Source organism: Cetorhinus maximus, chromosome 1 (assembly GCF_964194155.1).
Source record: "Cetorhinus maximus chromosome 1, sCetMax3.hap1.1, whole genome shotgun sequence".
Lineage (NCBI taxonomy): Eukaryota > Metazoa > Chordata > Chondrichthyes > Lamniformes > Cetorhinidae > Cetorhinus > Cetorhinus maximus.
The window spans coordinates 96308701-96332454 of NC_135879.1; the positions used below are offsets into that span (position 1 = coordinate 96308701).

At 39.6% G+C, this 23754-nt stretch overlaps 1 protein-coding gene across 2 annotated transcripts in view; it reads left to right on the plus strand.

Moving 5' to 3' along the window:
* Positions 1 to 1357: 1357 nt before the first annotated feature.
* The window catches only part of ptpn13 (protein tyrosine phosphatase non-receptor type 13), a 280945-nt gene continuing 258548 nt past the window's right edge, over positions 1358 to 23754 (plus strand). For both annotated transcript variants that reach the window (XM_078543989.1, XM_078543998.1), the window contains exons 1-2: positions 1358 to 1641; positions 23196 to 23315. In XM_078543989.1, the coding sequence (XP_078400115.1) occupies positions 23201 to 23315 (115 nt within the window). In that variant the 5' untranslated portion in view covers positions 1358 to 1641; positions 23196 to 23200. The remainder of the gene's footprint in view (positions 1642 to 23195; positions 23316 to 23754) is intronic.

Consider the following 23754-nt stretch of genomic DNA (forward strand, 5'->3'; position numbering starts at 1 on the left):
TAAAAAAAAGGCTAAAACTTAATATCAGGGATCTGAGTTATTGGGAAAGATTGGAGAAACGTAGGCCTTTAAACTATTTAGAGGTGTCTTATGGTGATTGTAAAGAGAATATAAGCTAGCAAATAGAAAGGAAAAGATAGATTCAGAAATCCCTTCAAACAACATTGGGAAAGTAAGAGAAGGGATCATAAATTCAAACAGGTAAAAGCTAAATTTAAAACTGGTGTCCAGCAGCTCTTCACACAAAAAGTGATCAGAATGAGCAATTAACCAAGATGGTTAATCTTATGTCTTTCACTTAAGCACTTTTTAGGTCATTCTAGTTATTTTGCTGCGCGTTTTGTCTTCTTGCTCCCTTCCTTTTTATTTGTTCATCCGTAATATCCGTCCACTTTGGTTTCTCGTCAAAATATATACATCTTTTGCCTTTTAGTAGAGCTTTCGATCCTCTGATGAAAGGTCCATACTGTAACTAAAACATATAATTTGCCTGTTCTCTCCACAGATGCTGAATGGCCCCCTGAATGTTCCCAACGTTTTCTGTTTTGTTTAAGAGTGGAATGGTTTTCTGAGTAGAGTGGCCGAGGTAAAGAAAAGACCTTGGAAACAAATTGGATTCTGCCATGCGGGAATATTGGTTCTTTCTCGGTCGATGGTAAAACATGATGTTTCTCGTCCTCAAATATCTTATGGTTTTATCTTTTTGGTTAAAAACTCCGCAGAATTTACTTAATCAATTATTATTTTTTTCAAATCGCACCACCAACTGTTTTGATCTGATTTGTTTCAGGTACAATAAAATCAAAAAAGCGCTGGAAATACTCATCAAGTCTGGCAGCATCTGTGGAGAGAGAAACAGAGTTAAGTTTCCAGTCCAATATGACTCCTCTCTCGAATTGTACACGGTGAATTTTTAACTTAAAGACAAGTTGATGTATTATCTCAATTTTGCTTTGCGGGAAGTGAGATGGGTGGGTTCAAACAGTCAGATCTGACTGAAATATATGATAAAAAACTTGCAGTTATAAATGACTTAAAAAGACCCCGGGGTCGGCGAAACGTTTCACAATGAAGTGTTGCGATGTTGGAGTGTTACTCGCTTGCAGCGTCAATTTGTTTTTAAAATGCGACCTATCAATATGAAAAAATAAACCACAACTGCTTGTGTAAAGTACTTGTCTTAACACGACTTTTTTCAGGATTGACAGATGTATGACCAGCACCTGCTGCCGACCTGCCCAGTTGACTTGAAGCCGGTTGAAGGGAAAGGGACTGCATCTCCCAAGCTGCTGCAAGGGAGAGGAGAGGAGGGTAGGGTAGGGTGCGCAGGCGCCTGGCTGACACAAGGTTCGATACAATCAACAGGCTGCACACGCACGACGCGAATACAGTGTAACAGGGCAAAACCTCTCCACAGAGACAACTGCAAAGAGACATGTCCGAGTTGCTTCAGGAATTGTCGGGATCCCGGCAGTGAACAAAAAAAAAACACCCCCTGAGCCCTTGTTGTGAAATGTTCCTCTCCTCCCAGACGAGTCACTGCGGAGATGCGACTGTTGCTGCCCTGAGGAGCAGGGCTCCAGTGCGCGCCTTGACCGCAGTGCCGCGAGAGCTCTGTGTTTCCTCTCCTTATCAACGCCGGTAGGTTGGAAGAATTTAAATACATTTCTCCAGAGCTGAAGGCGTTTAAACTGAACCCGGGCAGGTGAAATTCAGTCGAGTCTCGCTCACGAGTATACACGGTAGGAAACACAGTGCCAGTGGTAGCGACAGAAGAATTTGTCTTGGTGATTTTGGGGGGGGGGGGGGGAGAGAGGAGGAGGAGGAGAGCAACAAGGGAGGAAATGGGTTTAATTAGTTTTAAAACATAGTAGCTCTGATTTTATTTTGCAGTTTAGTGATGGAAATGAGATAGTTCCTAGTGCATTCAGTATGGAATCGGCGTTTTTTGTTCCCATACATTATTGTTAAGTTGTTTACTTGTTGCTTTTCCTTCAGAATTTGAGTTTTGGTAAAACTTCATTTGACAAAAAAGCGTCCTGTCAGTGGGCTGCTCTTACTGCTTTCTGGAGTGATCGAGGGAAATAATTTTAAAAGCGGTGAGAACTTCAGATCACTTTTAGATTGTGATTTCGCTGTATAACAATGGCAGTTACTTTTGATCACACCACCTCAGCCATTGTGTGAAGTTAATCAGTTGCTTTCTCGAAAAATAAACTGGGCTAATACGAGCTCCTGCACGTTCGTTACAAAGCATGGGTCGCAGAGATCAACTCGGCACTGTTTAGGGCCGAAAGAGATTAGTGGTTTTTCAAATGCTCCATTACACTTCTTTGTGTTTCGGATGAGGGATTTGGTATGTGTTTATGGGGGGGTGGTGTTGGTGAGAGGAGAAGGCACCTTGTCGGAAACCTATCTAGTTATTTTATAATTTTACAAATACATGTTCGTATAATAACTGTCTTGGCCACGAGTTGCACATTTCAAATCCGGTAGTCGGTAAAACAGAGGATTTGATCTTTAAGGTTGTAACCCGGGTGGGTAAGCATGACATAGTCTATGAACCACTATCTCCATAGCAACAATGCAATTCGCCGAATGAAGGAGCAGCCGAACAAGAGGCCTGGTGATGAGTCTTCACATGCCAGATTTTTAGAAAACAGTGATTTACATATTTTCCTGAAGAGTGCCAGTCGGTTTGCCACACAACACTGCATTCGTTTATTACAAGTACTGTATGATTATCTTGTATAATAGTTACATCAAATTAAGTCAGATGTCTGAACTCATTTCAGTGATTAGCTAGTTATCCCACCATTTTTCATTCAAATAGATTGCTTACTTTTGCTAGCCCAATAGTCCATCCAAATGAAAAATTAGTGTTTTCCTTACAAATAAGAAAACCTAACTTTTTTATTTAATCAGGAGTAGTGGTGGTGGTTGCTAGTGGTTGGGGGGGCGGGGGCGGGGGGGGGGGGTGGGGGAGTGTGGTGAGTTAAGACATTTTTTCTTGTATCTAGATGCAGTAATGTGTAGCATTTCAATTTTGCTGTGCACTTAAAATTCTGATTTGCTGCTATTTGTAATTTGTAGGTCCTTGTTTTATAGATTGGGAAGATATGTTAGATTCAATGTCTAGCCTCTGGTGTAAACCATCATTACAGAGATGGTAATGAACCATTGGATTTGTCTTGCACCCTGTGCTGCCTATGAAAGAGGATGAAATCAGACGATAGTTGTGTCAGGACAGTTGTGTTTGAAGATGACTTAAAATAGTTTAGTTTAAAAGGAAAATAATTTCATAGGTGGAACTGTATAATAAAACAAGAACTAAAGTTGTGTTGAAGTTAACTTTCTGAATATAATCACATCAGGCTAGATAACCTGGTGCTGGATTTGCGCTGTTTTTGCATTTAACTTTGTTCTTCAAACATTGTTCTACTGCAAGTCATGGTTAGTATTGTAATGCAGATACATGACCACAATAATTCAGTTTATTGTCTGGACTGTTAATGTATTAAATAGGGAAAAATTAATTTCAGTAGCATTTGTTTAGCATGCTGCTGCCATAAACTGTACAGCTTTTAAAGATGCAAACACCACTATTTTTATAACTATTTTCGCTAATAGCTGAAATATGTGTTTACAGTACGAGAATGGTTTACTGGCAAGATCCTAGGTGAGGTATTTAATCTTGAGCGCTTCTTTGAATTTGTTTTTTAAAACATCTATGCATCCAAAACTATTGATTGACGTGTACTTATCATAAGGCAGTTGGTCTATAAGAGGAATTTCAGACAATAGGGCAGGGTTGGCTGCCACTGATGCTGGGGATTTGTGGGGCCGTTAGAGTTGGATGGCTCACGGCCATTGGCTGAGAGATAGGACTTAAAGTTACAGAGATAGTTGGACAAACATGGATAGACTTGTAAGTGAAATTGTAATTTTGATTGTAGTATATTAGGAAGCTAATAAAGTTGGTGAGGATGAGGGAGATAGTGTGACTTTGTGTGGGACAGATATCAACCAGCTGGGTTTTAAAGGAGGTGGAATTTCTGGGTGAAGCTCCGGAGACGAACAAAGAAGGTGTTGGAGAAGTTGAGTCCAGAGGGATTGTGCTGCTATTTGGCAGGCAACAGAGAAAGGAAATGAATCTTTTTTGTGGACTCTGAGACAAGTTAAAACACAAACTCCATGTTGGAACCCATTCTCTACAACAGTCCCATGACGAGAGGTACATAAGCTGAACATTCATCATCTTTAGACAATAAATGTTGCATTTCTTGCTTGCTAACATTCTTAAGGAAGCAGAATGTGGACTGAAGCAACTAACCTCATATTTCTTCTGCTTGTGGAGTTTTCCAGTATTCTCACCTGGGATTGTGCCTCAAATGTGCAGAAGTTCAAAGGCAGAGTAAACTGCAACCCCCCCGAATTATTGGAGCCTTTGTTAGGTCATGGGGAGGAGTGAGTGAACCGTTGGAGTTTGTCCTTCAGCACTCCAGTACACATTCTCCAGGCATATCTATGCTTTCACCAGGGTCACTTTCTGTAAGATGCCTATTCTTTATTATATACATAACTTGGCATGAATTAGTTTGATAGTCAGCTACAAATCAAAATGTTGCCTTGTAGACAGTTTGGAACATTTCCCAGGACCAGGTAAAATGTTGGATAACATATAATTATGCACTAGTGATTCCCTATTGTGAAAATTTATTAGTGAGGAAAGCTAAATGTAATAAGCGGTGCATGAAAGCTGAAGAGATCTGAACTCTGGTTTCCACTGATCTCAAAAATAATTGTAATTTTGGATACAAGCTGATCTTCTATTTTGCGCCATAGTGTGCTTATATTACCTGACAGCTTCCAATATATTTGTTTCTTTTTACGTTTAATTGTCTAGTCAGGGTTCCTTTAATCAATTCTGCTGAGAGATACAGAACAAAGATAGTTTTAGTGTTTTTAGCGTCTCTTAGAAGAAACAGGTTGAGCATTTTTGTGAATACAGTTGTGTCCACTGTACTTAGGTCAAAGTTTTATATAGTTCAAACATGTGGATGCTTTCATTTTGATGGTGATGACCTAAACTGAAGATAATCTCGAGGTTTAAACTGAGATGCTTTGAGTTGGTTATGATATGCTGGAAGGAATCGCTTTAACTGCTTGATGCACGTGCTAACTGCATGAGATTTGTACAAGTATTTATACAGGTTTGAGCAAAATCTGCTCTGCAGTCTGAGACTGTGCCAAAGAGGATTGAATTTATTTAACATCTACCTATATATAAAATTCCGGACCCTGCATTAATATGTCGTATTACAGAAATGACACTCCAATGAAAAGTGTGAAAGAAAGGCAATCATTTCCAAGCTTTTTCTGACCTGGAGCCAGGGATTTTTAAGCACTTGTCTCCAGCACTTGCCTGTTTTCAACAGTTAAACTCTGTAGTCTCAAATACAAAAGCTACATAAAGCAGATCCCACCTTAACAGCAGAATAACAATACACTAATGTCGTTCTAGTACATTACATATCTGACTCATGAGTGAGAACAGATCAGTCACTGTGGAATGTTGTCATAACATGTTGCACTTCCATAACACCTTTTAATAAAGTGAAACCCTGCAAGCTGGATTACTTGATGACCAAACAGAGGTTTTAGAGTAGGTGGCCAAAGACAAAGCTGAAGAGAGGTTTTCAGGATGCTTTTGGATATGAGAAATGATGTGACAAGGTGCAAGGCTTTAAAAAAAGTGTTCCATAGTTCTGGGGCATTATTGCCACTGATAGTAAAGCAGAAAAGGGTGGAGGGGTTGGTAAGACCATAGTGAAGATGGGTCCTATATGACAGGTGGAACAGGCAGTGACCTCAGATGTGATCATCTCCCGAATACTGTGCATGGTTTTGGTCTCTGTACTTAAGAAAAGGGATACTTGCACCGGAGTCATTGAAGGTTCACTAGATTGGACATCCCTCACATCCCCAGGAATCAATAACGAGAAGCTGAGTAGAGTGACACTACATTCTCTGGAGTTTAGAAGAGTGAGAGGTAATCTTGCTGAAACTTATAGGGTTCTGAGGGTCTTCACAGGTTGGATGCTGAGAGGCTGTTCCCTCTGGCTTGAGGGTCTTGATCATGGGGGCATAGCCTCAGGATAAGCGATCAATCATTTAAGGTTGAGGTGAGGAGTAATTTCTTTACTCCAGAAGGCTGTGAACTTTTGCAATTTGCAGAGGGTTGTGGCTGCTCAAGGCTGAGATAGATTTTTGACTCTAGGGACTCTATGCAGATCAGGTAGGAGATTGGAGTTGAGGTCCAAGATTGGCCATGACCTTATTGAATAGTGAAGCTGGCTCAAGGGACCATATGGCTTCTTCCTGTTCCTATCCTTGTGTTCATACAGTATGTGGTCTTAGTAATGAACCAGATATGAAGTTTGAAATTCAGCTTAGACTGAAATAAGCAGCAAAGGTTCCATGCTATTGGATTCTACCTGAGTGAACAGCTGGGAATAGTTTTGGAGTTGAGGACTAAAATGTTAAGCAATGGGTTTGTTTGCCCCATGGTTATTGTAATGGAAAGCAACACAGAGGTCTCAAATTTAAATCTCACCACAACAAATTGTGAAATTCAATTCAATATATCTGAAAATTTTGTATGCTGATACCAGAATATTATAATGAAATTGGTAGGACTGTCATTAAAACCCAGCTTGTTCATTAATGTTGTTCAGTGAAAGGTCTGGCCTCTCTGCAACTCCAGTGCCACATTTGCTTGACTTGGTATGATCTCAAGGTAACTAGTGATGGAAAAAGTATACATCACCGCTAAAGTCTGTATCATCTCAAGGACTCACCTTTTAAAATGGGTACCCAGCAGATGAGGAGAAAATAGAGATAGTTAGGGAGTGTAGGAAATGGGTAGGACATGATTTGAAAAGATGGATTTTGAGGTGTTTTAAAAACTAGCAAGGTGGAGGGAATTCTCGAGGGAAGCAGTGTAGTGACTGAGACAGAAGTGAAAGCTCAGGTATTAAAGTAATTTGGAGTGCATGAAACACCTATTATTTTGCTTGGATAGTTAATAAAATTTGTGGAGGCAAGGGTTTTGGTAGAGATATAAAGCTAGGTATCAGTAATGTACTTATACAAGCTGAACAATTCTTACAAATGATGTTGCTGAAAAGGTACTTATAGACAAAAACAGGAAGGGGCTTAGGATAGAAATCTAGGTGAGGATGACCATGAAGATCTACGAACAGTAGTTGAAGGAAGTGTGGTGGCTACATTGGGGTAGATTGGAAAAGAACCATGGCAGAGTTGGGACCACAGAAGTAGGCTATGGAGGAAATGTTCTAGTAGAAGATGATGAAATTGTTGAACATCTCAGAGGATGTGAACCAAAGAGGTTGTGGCACCATGGTTACAGTCACACGGAATATAATTTGTGACTTTGAATTACTTCAGCCCACTTTCAGCACTAAATTAACTCTGATCACCCAGTGATGAAAAAGGTGGGTGTGGAAAAGGTTTGTGGTGACATGTTTGGGAATTTGATGAGAGAGGGGAGGCTGGAGATGGGGTAGCAGTTGAAGAGAAACAAAATGGGCTTTTGCTGCAATAATAGCAGTTTTGAAGAGAAGAGAGAGCAACTTATAATATTGCTGAGAGGTAGTTGAGACATAAATGGGAGGAAGAGTTGCTAGGTTTTGTGGATGAGGTGATTCTAGTAAGAACTGCAGCTCCTATTATTCTGGGGCTGGGTGGGAGGTTTTGATTGGGAGAGACAGTTGAGCAAAAGGAAACAGAGACACTTAAGACAAAATTTCAGCTTTGGAGATGCTGAAATTCTTGACGCCTTCACACTAAAGTTTGAAACTAAAAACAGAGGTGGACGTGAGACCGTCACAATTTTGTTTACATCAGGACTTTTGAAAATCTTTAATGCTATCCCTAGTAAACTTTGTGGGCTTTCATCTAAGATTGCATACATCTGCTTGTAGATCTCTTTCCAGCAGGTAGAAAAAATATTGAAATTAAAGGCCCTTTATGGAAAATGTTTAAGTCTGGCCACCTTGAGTAAAGTTTGGGGAAGAGAAGGAAGAAAAACTGAATATCCACCACCTTTGGAAATTTTAACTCTTAAATGATTCAGTAACATCAATATATTAAGGGCAACAGAGAGTTTCTGCCAGTCACCCAATTTCCGCTAGTTGGGGAGTCTGGGTCAAGGGGCATAGTCTTAAAAATTAGAGTCAGGAATGAAATTAGGAAACACTTCCTCACACAAAAAGTGTTAGAAGTTTAGAACTTATTTAGTTTAATTTAATTTATTTAATTATTTAATTTAGTTCTGCAAACGGCAAATGATGTGAGATCAGTTGTTCATTTTAAAACTAAGATTGATAGACTTTTGTTAGCCAAAGATATTAAGGGATTTGGGGCAGGTATATGGAGTTAGGTTGCAACCATGATCTCGTTGCATGATGGGACAGGCTCGAGGAGCTAAATGGCATATTCCTGTCCTGATGTTCCTCATTTTCTATGCATCTCCAGTCACCAAGTAATGAATTAATAGGTGACACATTCAGAAGGGGAATGAAAGAGCTCATAATGTACTATACCCAAACAGACCAGGATCCACCTAGACTTTATTCATGATCTGTTCTCAGTCACCTGATTTTAGCTGGGATGGTGATGAGGGTGCAGAGTTTGACCTGGACAAAGATGGAAACAAAGTAGGCTATGGGCTGCATTTCTGTTTGTCATCTGATGGCCCCTGTTTGAACGTGCAGCCAGGAAACTGTTGGAAAAAGATAGGTGGGTTGTCCTCTACGAAAGCAGTTGTGAAAGGCACTATGTAAAAACATATTCTGCACATATGTTCTCTCTTGCTGTCTTTTTCTCTATTCCCATCCTGCTCAGGTGATATCTCTTATTGCTTTATCTAAACAGGAGACATAAGTAGGGATCCTGTGATTTAGTTTGGGTTGGTTGACATTGTGGCAGATACAAAGGGTGCTGAGTACTCGCAGTTGAATTTTGTGATTTAATTTGATTTGCCTTTGTACCTCACCATTTTAAATACAGTGATATTTCATTGCATATTCTGCAAATGGAGAATATATTCTAGCTTGCAATAAGTGAGCCCCATAAATGCATTACCTGCACACCAGATTTTATTTGTTTGATCTATAAAAATGATGAATGTAGTATAAATGTAATGCATTGAAACCACTAATATTCACATATTTGATATTGTAACTTGTTTTATGTCTAAATAAAAATGATCACATGTGAAACTATTCTAGGTTATAGCACCTCAACGGAGTTTTCACCTACAGATGTGAATTCTATGCTCTACATGTTAATCTGTTCATCTATTTGCTAACCTGCACAATTTAAATGCCATCCACATCTCATTCTTTTCAATAATAGCTTTCATTATTCTCCTGTGTCTTGTTTTCTACTGCAACACTTGTTAATTCTTTCCAAAAGTACTTTCTTTAATAATTGAACCAAAAATATTAACAACCTGTAGCTGTCTCTGAATTTATTTTTAAATGTGTGCTTGAAGGAATCATACTTCCAATTACCTGTCCTTGATTTTTAATAATGTAGAGTTTGCTGAAGGATGAACATTGTAGTTCTGTATTAAAAATGAGTACATTCTGTAATGTCATAGTAAAGTGACTAGATTCTTCTCTCCTTGTGAGTGTGACATATGGTATTAATGCAAATGTGGATTTCTCGGCACCATGGTTTGTAATCAGATAACTATTTTGCTATTACAATAGGATTTCTGTGATGTGAAGCTAGCATAGAAACAGAATGTGGGGCAGGTTTGTATTCCAGTAGTAAACATTATATCTGATTTAGTGACAAATGATAGCTGAATGAGTGAGGGGGCAGAGGAAGTGACTCACTTTTGTTTGGAGCAAATGGAACTCTGTGTGGGGGAAAGGATCCATGACTGAAGATTTTTCTGTTCCCACATTTTTAGCTTTAAACTGATGAGAGGAGCAAATTGGAAGTGTGTTTTTTTAGCTCCTGTAGCGCTTGATCCCAACCCTATATCTTGTCTCTTGCCTCGCAGTGAATTGCTTTTGATAGCTAACACAGTGAGCTCAAGTCTTTTTAAAAGATATAAGTCATCTAGATTGTTGGGGGAAGCAGTGTTTGAATTTGTATCATTTAAGTTGTTTGGAGAGGGGTTTTTTTAAGGACCCATAGACTAATTTTCTTGTTGAAATTGTGTATTTTAAGCACCAAATTTGTGAGATCTGGAATTTTAGATTATGATAATAATTGTTTCCTAACTTGCTCTTATCCCAAACATGTTCCATTTGGGGTTGGGAGGAGAGAAAGGATGGATTTTTCTGTGTGTTGCAAATTTCTTTCCTTTCATTTTCCACAGATCAAAATAAATTCTGCATGCTCCACATCACTGACAGTGCCTCATGCAGACAGTACATACCATAAAAATAATCAAAAATGTGGAGGAGAACTATTTGGCCCAGCAATGCTGGTCCATCTTCTAAGATCTTTAATTAAAATGAAACTTAATATTGGAAGTAATTTTACTCTTATGCATCTTAGTGGGAGATCAGGGGTGCAATTCTGGATTGAGAAGGGCTTATACATTTTGCAGTCTGAAATGGCTGCAAGGAGGTTCTTTCTGGGTCTGTGGGGCTATAACTGGTCTTGAGTTTTAAGTCCTTGTGCACAGCAAGTACTGTTTCATTGTGAATGCCAATGTTGACATATGGTGCATCAGAAATATACATTGCTCCAAATTGTGTCTCCAAAATGCAGAGTCGGTGATTCTGCCCAGGCCAGTTTCCTCACAGTATAGCATGTCCTACTAAAAGTCATAAAACTGATACATTTTTGGTATGGATGGCATGTCTTCCAACTTAGACTCACATCTGTGCACATTTTAAATTGGACCAGTAACTATGGTTGTCAATGACTCTAAAATGATGATTGGAGTAAACAGCTGCATGTCCTCCCACATCCGATTTTGGTCACAATTCTCCAGAATTATACTGAGGAAAGAGGCTTCATTTGTCTTAAATTTCTTTCAATACAATGAGAAACAACTGTTTTTGGATAGTGTTATTGCTTGTTTAGCTAATAAGTGGAAGTTGCCACTCTTCCACCCACTTCATTTTGCTAATTCATTAGGCTAAACAATCTGCAGCATGAAATCATAATTGCATCTTTTTCCAAAAAACGTTTACACTGAATACAGTTAAATTCCATTCTTAATCAAAAATGGAGATAATATTTCTTAACCTTTACAATCAAATTGCAAGCATTTTTACCACTTAGCAATATGTGTGATTTTTTTTTGGAATGCAGTGTTTGCTTCCTTTGTTGCAGCATCTGTTTCTTAGAAATTGTAAAAAGAAACTAACAATTTCAACAGATTGTTCCAAAATTTGTAAACAAGATGGATTTGAAGAATGAAGATATGCAACAAGACCTGGGTTTAAATTGCTGAAGCACTAGTCTGTATTACAAGATTTGTTTTTACTATTACATCTCATCAGTTCACTTGGTAAGTGTACTTCTGGTATGAAATGGAACTGTACAATCCAGGGAGATCCCAAATTTGATACCCAATCTCCCATTCCAGAGCAGAATTATGTCCCTAATCTCTGCTGCATGACTAGGATTGCTTCCTTCTACCTCTTTAACCTTGTTCAGATACTATGGCACTGAAATCCTAAGTCCATATATCTTTATGTTTTTGAGGTCTGACTTCACGAATGCTGACCTCCCTTCCACAGCCTTCAACTTATCAAAAACTCTGCAGTACTGCATCTTTACCCATTTTGAGTTTTTATCAGGAAGATTATTTTTCTGTAACGTGCTGTCTTGATGAGGCTCCGTCAGTGAAGTGGAGTGATGTGGAATTTATTTTGAGAAGCCTGTGGCTAAGATTGGGCTGGTGAAGTAATGGAAGATATTGGTGCTTGTCTAAGTGTATCTTAGTAAGAATTGACACTTTCAGAGGAGGACGAGGGAAAATCATCCGCTGCTTCGGAATTAACTGCCCATGGTTTGGAATTCCCTCCCTGAATGCTGCTGCTGCTCCCCCTCACTTTTCTGTAAGGCTCTCTTTAAAACCTGCCTCTTCAATCAAGCTTTTGATCCCCTCTCAACTAATATCTTGATCTTTGGCTTGGCATTTGTTGTTGCCCTGTGACTTTGTGAAGCACTTTGAGATGTTTTTAATGACCCTGTATAAATGCAAGTTGTTGTAACTTTTACAAAAACAAGTAAATATTGTTCTGATGTAACTAAATGAAAATGTGAGCTTGAATGTTGTGCTTTCTGTTGTGGGAAATCATGTTTTCATGATTTGGAAGGGTACATTTTTCATTTCTGCTCTTGAATGTTACAGGGCTCATGTCTACCAATTGCCTCAGTCCCTGTAAATTGTGTAATGAAATTTATAAAGACTTGCACCATGTCTTCGTGCCTTCAATCTTATCTGCATTGTGGAATTAATGCAAGACTGTAGTTGAGCAGTGAAAATAATTGTAATTTTTATAACTGAAGTATATTACAAGTACATTACAAAGTAGAGAACAATACTTTCATAGATTTATGCAGAAAAGTCATTAAAAAATAACTGTTGTGATATTTTTCATATTTAGAAATAGTAATGTGATTATTTTTAAAATCCAGGCAGAATTGCACTTTATGAAAAATGTCCACATCTAATAGCGAAAGTCTCTTTTTGATGCTAGACTTGCCTCTTCATACTGCTGGGACACCTATTTATTACTTTTAAAATTACTTATTTTACTAAAAGTACCATAGATTGCAAATGCAAAATGTCAGCAGGTGCCTCCATTTTATTCACTTAATGAGCAGTAAACATCTGTGCCTCATACATTCACAATTTCCCCCATCTTAATTAGACTAGATCAAAGCTCTAGTTGGACAAATTGGAACCTGCCAGTTATTTTGGACGTTGCAGAAAACATGATGGAGTGCATTTCAATTTCAGTTTAATAGACTTTAAAGATCATAGGATATGTTTTCACTGTTCAGTCACTAATACAATCCAAACCACATTGCCATTCACCTGGACTTCACATTACATTTTTAAAATCCTAATTTGCTGCTCCAGAAGGCTTCCCTCAAAATCTTCCTGCAAGTGGGTTTAAGAGTCATTATTCTGCCAAAGTTTAGAGAGAGATTGTTAGAGGAACTTCATCAAACGCACACAAGGATAGTCCATATGAAAGCAGCAGCAAGAAGCTATTTTTGGTATCCTAAGGTAGACAGCAATATTGGAGACCTGGTGAAAAGTTGTCTCAGAATGAGAAACGATCTACCCAGTGCTCCTTTCCTTCCATAGTCAAACACAAGAAAAGTGGGAACGAGTACAGTCCAATTTCTTTGAGGTGAAAGAGAGAGAATTGGTTTTGATCGATAGCAATACCAAGTGGACAAATGTTGAGTCTATGCCCAATACCACAAGTGCCAATACTATTGAGTATCTGAAACGTTGATTTGCAATTTATGGGTTGCCAGAGGTGTCGGCGTCAGAAGAGTTTGAAATATTTCTGAGTGAGAATGGAATCAAACACACTCAAGAACTACGTATCACCCAGCTTCAAATGGTGCTGCAGAAGGGAGCGTTTAGATTGTGAAGAGGTCTTTGCAGAAGTATTTGCTATGTGATAAGCTAGGCAGTAATTTCCATGTTTCTCTTTGGCACAGGTTAGACAATTTTCTGTCCTGTTACAGAAAAACCCCACAGTCTATAACAGGTTGGTCACTTTATGACTTAGTGTTTAAACACGCTCCTAGGACAAGATTTAGTTTGTTTGCTTAAGTCTGATGCCAATAGCAAGGTAAGAGAAAAGCAAGACAAAGTGAAGATGAGTCATGATACACCAGGCATAAAATTTAGAGTTTTATGCTGGACAGATGGTCATGGTAAAAAACCAGTGAGGTGAAAGGAGAAGTATGTGATTTGTGTTGTTGTAAAGAGATATTCGGTACATTCACATATCTAGCGAAGGTCGGAGATACTCTGTCAGTGTCGTGTAGATCATTTGCTTGAAAGAGGAAATCAGACAAAAGGAGAAAGTCAGAAAGAAAGTGGACGTCACAAAGAAACTGAAAATTTGCTGGTATCACAGAATCCACTGGTAGAGCAATGTGAGTCAGGGTTTTTGATTAAGATAAATCAATTAATGTCACAGTCCCAACCATTAAATAGAATTGTTAGTCAAAGCTAAGATTTTCTATTGGGCGGTGTAAATGAAGTTAGTTCAATAATGGGTGCTTACACTGAGTCTGCATGGTAAGTCTTTTCTCGGTGCAATACACAATCACCTTGCTTCAATAAAATGCTGGAGTCTCTTGCCCAACATCCTGGACAGCTGGAAAACACACAAATTGGCAGTGGGAAGCTGCAGTTGGGGATCCACAATAAGAGGAGTAGACCATATGGCCATCGAGCCAATTTTGCCATTCAGTATGATTATGGCTGATCTTGGACTTCAACTCCACTTGCCAGCCTGTTCCCCATATCCCTTGATTCCCTGAGAGACCAAAAATCTGCCTATCCAGCTTAGATATAGTTTATGATGGAGCATCCACAACCCCTGGGGTAGAGAATTCCAAAGATTCACAACACTTGAGTGAAGAAATTTCCCCTCAGCTCACGTCTAAATGACTGACCTTTATCCTGAGAATCTGTCCCCTTGTTCTAGATTCCCCAGCCAGCGGACACAAACTCTGTGTCTACCTTGTTAGCTCCTTCTATATTTCAAATAGATGACCTCTCATTCTTCTAAACTCCATTTACTCAGCTTCTCATCACCCATTGGACATTCTTTAGCAGTTTTTGGAAGGAAAACTGGAGGCCATGGCATGGGGTTGGGAAGTGCAGGGCAGAGCATTTCAAAGCTCATGCTGTGATTAGTGGGGGAATGGGTAATTCATTATATGGGAATTCCAAGGATCCCTAGTGAGGCTCGGAGAAGCACTCCTGCCTCTCCTGGTCAACAAGGAAAAGTGGAAACTTGCCTTCGGAGTATCAATGGACCCAGAATCCTGCTGCCAGCAGGTTTTACTTAATATACAAGATTGGGTCCTAATGACATTATTGAATCCTGCTTCTTTCCAGCTCAGGAAACCTGATCAGTATGGAGCAACTGACACACATCCAGTTCTCCCTGTCCGATTTCCTCCATGTGGGGGCAGTTAAAATCGGAGCCAATCTTTTTTCACAAATATGGGAGAATGTAGCTGCAATAGGATACTGGAGTGCTTTATTTAGATTAACCTCTGTAGCTGAGATAGTTTAGAGTTATGTAATTGGAAAAATAAACTTACTTGTATGGTGTGTTTACTATAAATTCCCTGTTGACCAGTTTTTGTATTCTGAATCACAGGAGTGGTTAATTCAAAGGCTATTTTACTAATTGTTGAATACAAAATGGTGATTTTTTTTGGGGTACATAGTATTGACAAGTCATGACAATATTGACAAATCCCTTTAAATGTCTGCCACTGCATCTCTTTTGACCTATCCCTTAATCTCATTTGCCAGTTCACTTTAGCTAGCTCTGCTTTCATTCCCACATATTGCCCTTATTTTAGTTTAAAATACTAGCCCACTTTTCTCTCCCTCAAACTGAATGTAAATTTCAATTATATTATGATCGCTGCTAGCCAGGGTGCCTTCACTATGAGGTGATCGATTAATCCTATCTCGTTGCACAATATCAGGTCTAGCATAGCCTGCTCTCTTGTTGGCTCCAGAACACACTGTTCTAAGAAATTATCCCAAAAACATTCCATAAACTCCTCATCTAGGCTACCTTTGCCCACCTGATTTTTTCCAGTCTATATGTAGCTTAAAATCTCCCATGATTATCGCTGTACCTTTCTGACAATCTCCCATTATCTCTTCCTTTATGCTCTGTTCTACCATGTAGTTACAATTAGGGAGCCTGTACACTATTCCCACAAGTGACTTCTTGCCTTTATCATTTCTCATCTCAACCCAGAACGCTTCTACACCCTGGTCTCCTGAACTTAGGTCATCCATCTCTAATGTGCTAATACCATCATTAACTAGCAGAGCCAGCCCTCCCACCTTTTCCTAGCTTCCTGTCCTTCCTAAAAGTCACATACCCTTCAATATTCAGGTCCCAGTCTATGTCATTGTACATCCATGTCTCTGTAATGGCTATCAGATCGTACTTATTTATTTCTATTTGTGCTATCAATTCATCTGTTTTGTTTCAAAAGCTACGTACATTCGGATATGTAGCCTTTAGGCTTGTCCTTTTATTATTTTTGTAACCTCTAGCCTTGACTGCTGTTTTACTCTTAGATTTGTACTCTCTATCCCTTCCTGTCATGTTCTGTTTATCATTTTCAACATTAATACCTTTCTCTCTTGCCTTGTCTCTACCCTATGGTTTAGCACATGTTCCCAAATTTGATCCCTTGCCCCAACTAATTTATTTGTTTAAAAGCCTCTCTACTTCCCTCATTATGTGGCTCACTAGAACATCAGTCCCAGCATGGTTTGAGTGCAGACCATCCCAACGGCACAGATCCCACTTTCCCCAATGCCAGTGCCCCATGAACCAGAATCCACTTCTCCCACACCAGTCTTTGAGCCATGCATTCATTTCTCTAATCTTATTTGCACTATGTGAATTTGCATGTGGCTCAGGTAATAACCCAGAGATTACCTTTGAGGTTCTGCTTTTCAATTTAGTGCGTAGCTCCTCATACTCTCAGTGCAGAATCTGTTTCGTAGTTGTACCTATGTCACTGCTACCTACACGAACCATGGTAACTAGATCCTCCACATCCCACTGCAAGTTTCTCTCCAGCCCTGAGCAGGTGTCCCGAACCCTGGCACTGGGCAGACAACACAGCCATTTGGACTCTCGCTCTTTTTGAAGAGAACAATGTAAATCCCCCTCACTATACTGTCCTCTACTACCATTACATTTCTTTTTGCTCCGCGTACTTGAATGGCTTCCTGTACCGTGGTGCCATGGTCAGTTTTATCATCCACCCTGTAGCCTCATCCAAACAAGCTGAAAGAACCACAGACCTATTGGACAATTGCAAAGGCTGAGGCTCCTGCCCTCTGGGTCCCCTTGCCCTCCTGACCCTGACTGCTGACCAAATCAGAAGACGCTATCCTAAGTGGTGTGATTGCCTCCTGGTACAAAGCATCCAGGTAACTTTCCCCTTCCCTGATGTGTCACAGTGTCTGCAGCTCAACCTCCAGCTCAATGCCTCTGTGCCGAAGTTCCTCTAGCTGCAAACACTTACTGTAAACGTGTTTGCCCTGATCACACTGGCATCCAGGAGCTCCCACATGCTGCAGCCTTCACACATCACCTTTCCTTCCGCTAATACGAATCGTCACTTTACCAATTGGAGGCAATTACAGAGTTATCCGGAACCGGTACCTGTATACCTTATTATTTTATAATTTATGTTTTAGTGTACTGTTGAAAATTAGAAGTAAAAAGAATACTGTTCTTTACGTCCTGAGCACTTACATATTGGTTCGTGTTACAAGTATGGCACTGTATTCCATTAATAAATGGTGCTCTCTGTTAACCAATATTTTAGTTTACCTGGCACCATTCATTTCCTGTGCATGCGGATAATACAGATTTTACTGCACTTTTATATAAATGGAACAGAATAACACTATTCCTATTTAATTACCTTCTATCTAGTCAACAAATAATTTGATTTTCTATTGGTTTCATATAACTGAAACTGACTTTTTTTTTGCAGTTAGTCATCCCTTGCCCTCTTTAGAGCAGGTGAAGGTATTTGTCTTTGTTGGCCACATAGGTACATACCATGAAACTTTGAGGCCCTATATTCAATTCTTAATTCCATTAGGTTTCATGTAATTTGAGTGTCTGATGCTGACAGACCTTGGTGTTCTGATTTAGGATTTATCTACAAATGAGGCAACAGTGCTAACAAGAACTCTTTCCTAACCTGCAGGTCCACAAAATCCACTAGCAGAAACTCCCAGTTAAGAGAGAGAAAAAGGTATGAAAACAGAAATTTAGCAGGAGGCCGAACCTTTATGACTGTGTATCGATTTTAGGTCCCCCTTGAGAACTGATTTTACACAGCTCCATTTTCCTGCTAGCTCCCCTGACCACCTTAATGTAATTATCCAGAACCATTTTGAATGCTGTAATCGATTTAATCTCAAACACTGTATTTCACATTCCAATAGACTTTGTGTGAAAAAGTTTCCATGAAGTAAACATGTGCTAATTTTGGGATGATGGGACCCTGTCTTCCGTTTACCTACCACTAATATAATCATACTTAATGTATTCTTTATATTATTTTGAGCACCTCTAGTAATCTTCTCACAATACCTGTAATAAATCCTTAGTTGCTCTAAATCTTCTAACTCTGATCTCTCAGCCTTGATATCATCTTGGTAAATCTGCGTGTCTCGTTCTTCGGTGCTATTACAGCCCTTCTTAAAGAATAGAGCCCCAAACTGACTGCAGTATTCCAAATGTGGCCCAAGAAACCTTGGTCCCTTAGTTTTTCTATTCATTCCCACTTGACATAAATTACATCTTGGTTTCTTGGTCTTCAAGAGCTGCTGAAGATTTCCCAACAGGACAGACCTAATACTTGTCCCATTTATCATCAGTGATTTTCTAGATTGGGTCTTTTAATAGGCATAAATAAGAACATAAGAAATAGGAGCAATTTGGCCCTTCAAGCCTGCTCTGACGTTCAGTGTAATCATGGCTGATCTTCTGCCTCAGATCCACTTCCCAGCTTTCAGTCACTGATTACCATTTGTATTTCACCATCTGAAACTTCCTCATCCTTTTCAAAAGATTAAATCTGGACTTGTAGATCTCCAAGGTTCAATAACAAACAGTATTGTAAAAGTAGGTGTACTTATCCACTGAGAGGTGTGGTGACTGGGGAAGAGCGAGGCTCAATTTCTTCCTTGATGGTGCTGTTGTCAAAAGTGAAGAAAAGTATAAGTCGTAGATTGTAACTGGAATGAATCGAAAGTTGCTCTCCCACTCCAAAGTGGGAATGCATGGGAGTATTAATGGAATACATTCTTATTCTAACAAAAAACTGGTGGTGTAATAAAAGGTAAAATACAGAGTTTTTGATTGAAGTATGTTTAACAAGAAATAGTTCCTCTGTTTTAGTCGCTGAGTTTAATCTGCAGTGGGACTGCTTATTGTCTGTTAGTTCCTCAAATATAATTTGCCACTCAAATTAACGAGTACTAATGAGTCAAGCATGGACAGATGCACTCCAGGTTTTCCTGGAAAACTTGGGGGGGTGGTAGTGGGGGACATGTGACAACACTGAAAAATTAAAGTTAATAGCTCCATTTGTTTTCTGTCTATTGTTTGAAAAATAAAAAAGGCTAGGTACGTACCAGCAGAAAGTCGTGAAGTGTGGCAGTATAATTCAGTTGATGTGTTACCTGTATTTGGCTTAAATTTCCTAACTAGAGTATTACTGTATATTAAGAAATGCAAACACTTACCTTGTTCTGAAGTCAGAGGCTGGGAACTTCAGTTCCCAGTGGGCCTCGGGCCTTTCACGCATGCGTCGACCGGGAAAGAGCCACACAGGCACTGTTAGTCCTTTTACATTCTTTAGGCCAGGAACCAGCCCTGCGCGCAAGCGCAGAATAAAAGGAAGCAAAGAAGTGAAATAGTGTGAAACTGCAGGTCAGGTGGCTAAACCGGAGTGCCATTAGAAGGAAGGTGTCCCAGGGAGCAGGACCACTGGAGGGGGACAGAGAGAGGACCCAGAAGGAGGTCCCAGGGAAGGACAAAGACTGATCAGAAACAGATCCTGTTAAGTAAACTTGAGAGAGGGAAGCAGAGAAATAGGCCCTGAATTAAAGAAAGGGAGCTGTGGGAAACAGACTTGAAACAAAGTAGGCTCGACAGATGCCCGGAAGATTCGAGAGGGCAGTTGAAGGTGACTCCGTGCAACTCTGTGTAAGGGCAAAGCAGTGGTGTTCTGCTTGACACAGCTGAAGACCTCAAGTTGTGTTTGCAAGGTGAAGCTTGAATGTATGTGGGGATCCAGGGGAAAGGAATCTCAGAAGGCGAGATTGAAACCCTGGAGGTGGATCCCTGTTGAAGCCATCTGAGTGGGAGCAACGTTTGAAGAGAATTCCAAGGCGAGGTCTTCAAATGTGGAGATTGGAAACCCTCATGAGAAAGACAAAGTTTCAGTGAGATTTTTTGGTTCACAATGTGACAAATGTCTGGGTGGCTTGTTGAGAAATCCATGGAATCTGCTTTGGCCACATCTATCATTTACTTTGGAGTGTGGTTTGTCTGACTACACCTGTTAATTCACATGTACCCATACTTACCCTGAATATTAGAGTATAAGATAGATATTTTAAATTTGTTTCATCTTTCTGAATTTGTATATGTCTGTAAAGATGTTGTCGGGATAAAAGGAATACTGTGAATTTGAATCATTTTCTTGTGTTTGTATTGAGATCTTTCCAACCTTTTTGTCTGGTGTAATATAGTTAATTTTTCTTGTTTCATAAATGTTTTATTCTTTGTGTTAAAAGTTCATCAGCAGACTCCTGTAAATTTGTTCAGTAACTTACCTCAACGGTCTCTAAAAAAAAAAAGTTAGGACCTATCAAGACAGGTTTCACTCTGGGACCTGACTGGTCTAGTATTAACATCAGCTGGGACCGTAACATGTATCATATGTGTGTGACCAGAATTTATAGATTCAATTATAGATCAATGTCTATTCCTATTGAGTTGACTGGGGTGGGGTGGTGCAGGGAGTTCCATCTATTATAGTGACTAAGGAAAGTTTCGTTATATTGTAATATAGTGAATACAAGGCTACCTAGATGTTTAGAATGCTCTAATAAATCAACGGCACCAATATGAGTCAAGACCTCATCAGAATGTTTCCATTGAAGTTCCATCCCAAAAAGAAATAACAATAAAATGATTTTTCCTACCATTTGGAAGAATTTTGGGGTTAAAACTGTGGACGAATTATGTGCAGCCTGCCTGCGTTTTCATTCACATTTTAATAAATGTAGAAAACCAATTACATTATCATGAGGTGAGAAAGGCATTGTTTAGATAATAGAGGTGTTTTGTATTACCATTCGCTTTTTTTGGGGAAGTTTTACTTTTACAAGATGTCTCACTGCATTTAACTGTTTTGCTAATGGACTCTCATCCCTCAGCTATACTATATCAAGTGATTAATTGCTAAGAAAGTCGCAAGCAGTCAATTGCAGTTATGTTATCTACTTGTATTACTGCACCAGCTGGGAATAGTAGAGTTCCACACATGCTTGCTTTAATATGCATATTCTGTTCAGTGTCCTCAAATTATTAATACAGTAAATATTGAGTCCATTAAAAAAGAAATTGAATCAGTTTTGACTTTGGTGATGAGTATAGAGATATTTTGCCAGATTTCTCACACAGTTGAGAGTGAATGTGCCAGATGGTGATTGCATTTGCACTTGTCCACTTGGGGGTTGAACTGAAATTTACTGTAATTAGAAAGCCATTGTGGTGCAGGCAATCTACAGAGAATCTGGGACCTGTGTGAACAGAACAAGTAATTATTTCTCCTTAACCAATCAGATTAAAGAATTGTTGGTGAGTCACATAGTATTTGAGCCAGGAAGTGTCAGTTGGAATACTTAATCCAATGTCAAATCAGTTATAAATGCAAAAGAAAGAAATGGAAAGAGAGTCTATTAAGAGTGAGATAAAATAAGCAGAGATGAAACAATGAAACAAAATGTAACTTTTTTAAAATCACCAACAATAATTAAACAGTGGGGAGAATGAGACTCCACATTTGTAAAATCTAATTTTCAGTGCCAGGGAATTTGTTTGTCAGTAAGTAGGACATGGAGGTCTTGTGGCACAGTGGGTATCGTCCCTATCTCTGAGCGGGAGAGATTCCTGGTCAGCCATGAGATGTAAAGAAATCGGAGCCTGTACCATCACTACCCATAGCTCCAGGGTACATCATGTATGTAAAAGTGTATGTTGCCACGGCAACTGTGACTCCTTGTGGGGGCCGATTGGCTTAGTTGGCTGAATGGCCAGCGTGGATCAGATTTGTGTAGACAGCACAGGGTTTGATCCTTGTTATGGCTGGGGCAGATTTGGGATCTGTCTTCTTGCCCTACCCCTGGTGGAGGTCGCGGTGCTGTGTTGAACCTGCCTTCGGGCAGAGAAATCAAGACGTAGGATATATCACATAATTTAAAAAATACTTTCACTGGGAATGGATATGCCTTAACAATTTATAATGTACTGTGAAGCATCTACAGTATAGAAGCAGGTCGTTTGCTCAACAGATCCACGCAGGTCCTGGGCTACACATGAACCACTTCCACCCTTCTTCACCTAACCCCTTCTATATTTCCTTTTATTACTTTCTCCCTCATATATACTTAACTAATTTCCACTTAAATGCATCTATGCTATATATTTCAACTTTGCCTCATAGTGACCAGTTTTACATTTTAATTGGTCTTAGGTTATGTATCATTCTGGTAATTCTTTTGCATCTTCTGCAATGCCTCTATGCCTTTTTTTATGATATGGAGACCAGAGCTGGTCTGGGTGCTCCAAGTGTGAAGTGTGAATGAGGTTGATCAGTCATGAATTTCCCTCCTGGAGCCCCTGCTGACTGCTCTATATTTTCTTTTCAGTTTCTATATATTTTTCTATTCTATCTTTGATTAAGCATTAGATTATCTTTTACACCACCGATGTTAGGCTAACTTGTTCTGGTGAGTTTAGTGGGTATACATGAGCATCTCAGCGAAATACTGGTACAGGGCATCCTCATGAGGACTGATAGCCTCATAATTATTTTTACAGCAAAATCTGACTCTTTGATTTATGGGAGAAAAGAGTGCTTTTCAGACCAGACCCTGAAAAAGAACTCCTCTGATTTTGAACTGGGTGGACTGAATAGTTTTTTCTGGCTCCTATGTTCTGAAATTTGTGTGTGTCTCAAGTATTCCCTAATGTTTTTTCACAATTCTGGTCTGTCTTTTGGTATACATCATACAACAATACAAACGCCTCAGTGTAACTCTTAATTCATTTACTTTTGATTATCAGATAAAATGCATGTCTCACTGGCTGAGGCTCTGGAGGTTCGGGGAGGACCACTAGAGGAAGAGGAGATTTGGGCTGTCTTAAGCCGAAGTGCAGAATGCCTACAGGATCTGTTTCACAAAGGTATGGAACCATTTAATTTTAACATGCTGATTGATGTGGATTATATAGAATATGCAGCACCGAAGCAAACCATTCAACCCAACTGGTTCATGCTGTACATGAGCGTCCTCCCACCCCTCTTCACCTAGCACCTTCTATTCCTTTTTCCCTCATGGCCTGAATTTCATGGCGGGAGCGGGCAGGGGTGGTCGGGAAGTCAACCACCACCCACGATTGGCTCTGCGCCGTAATTTCACGTAGGCGGGCCAGTTAAGGCCAGCCCTGCATAGATCGCAAGTAGCAGCACTGAGCGCTACCTGTGTGGGTGGTGGGAGGAGGGAGAGCGGGCCTGGCGTGCAGTTCGCGCATGCGTCAGAAAGAGTGCTTCAATCTCCCTGAGGCACAGAGCTACCTCAGGGAGATTGAAGCGCTTTTTGAAAAAATTAATAAATACAGTAAA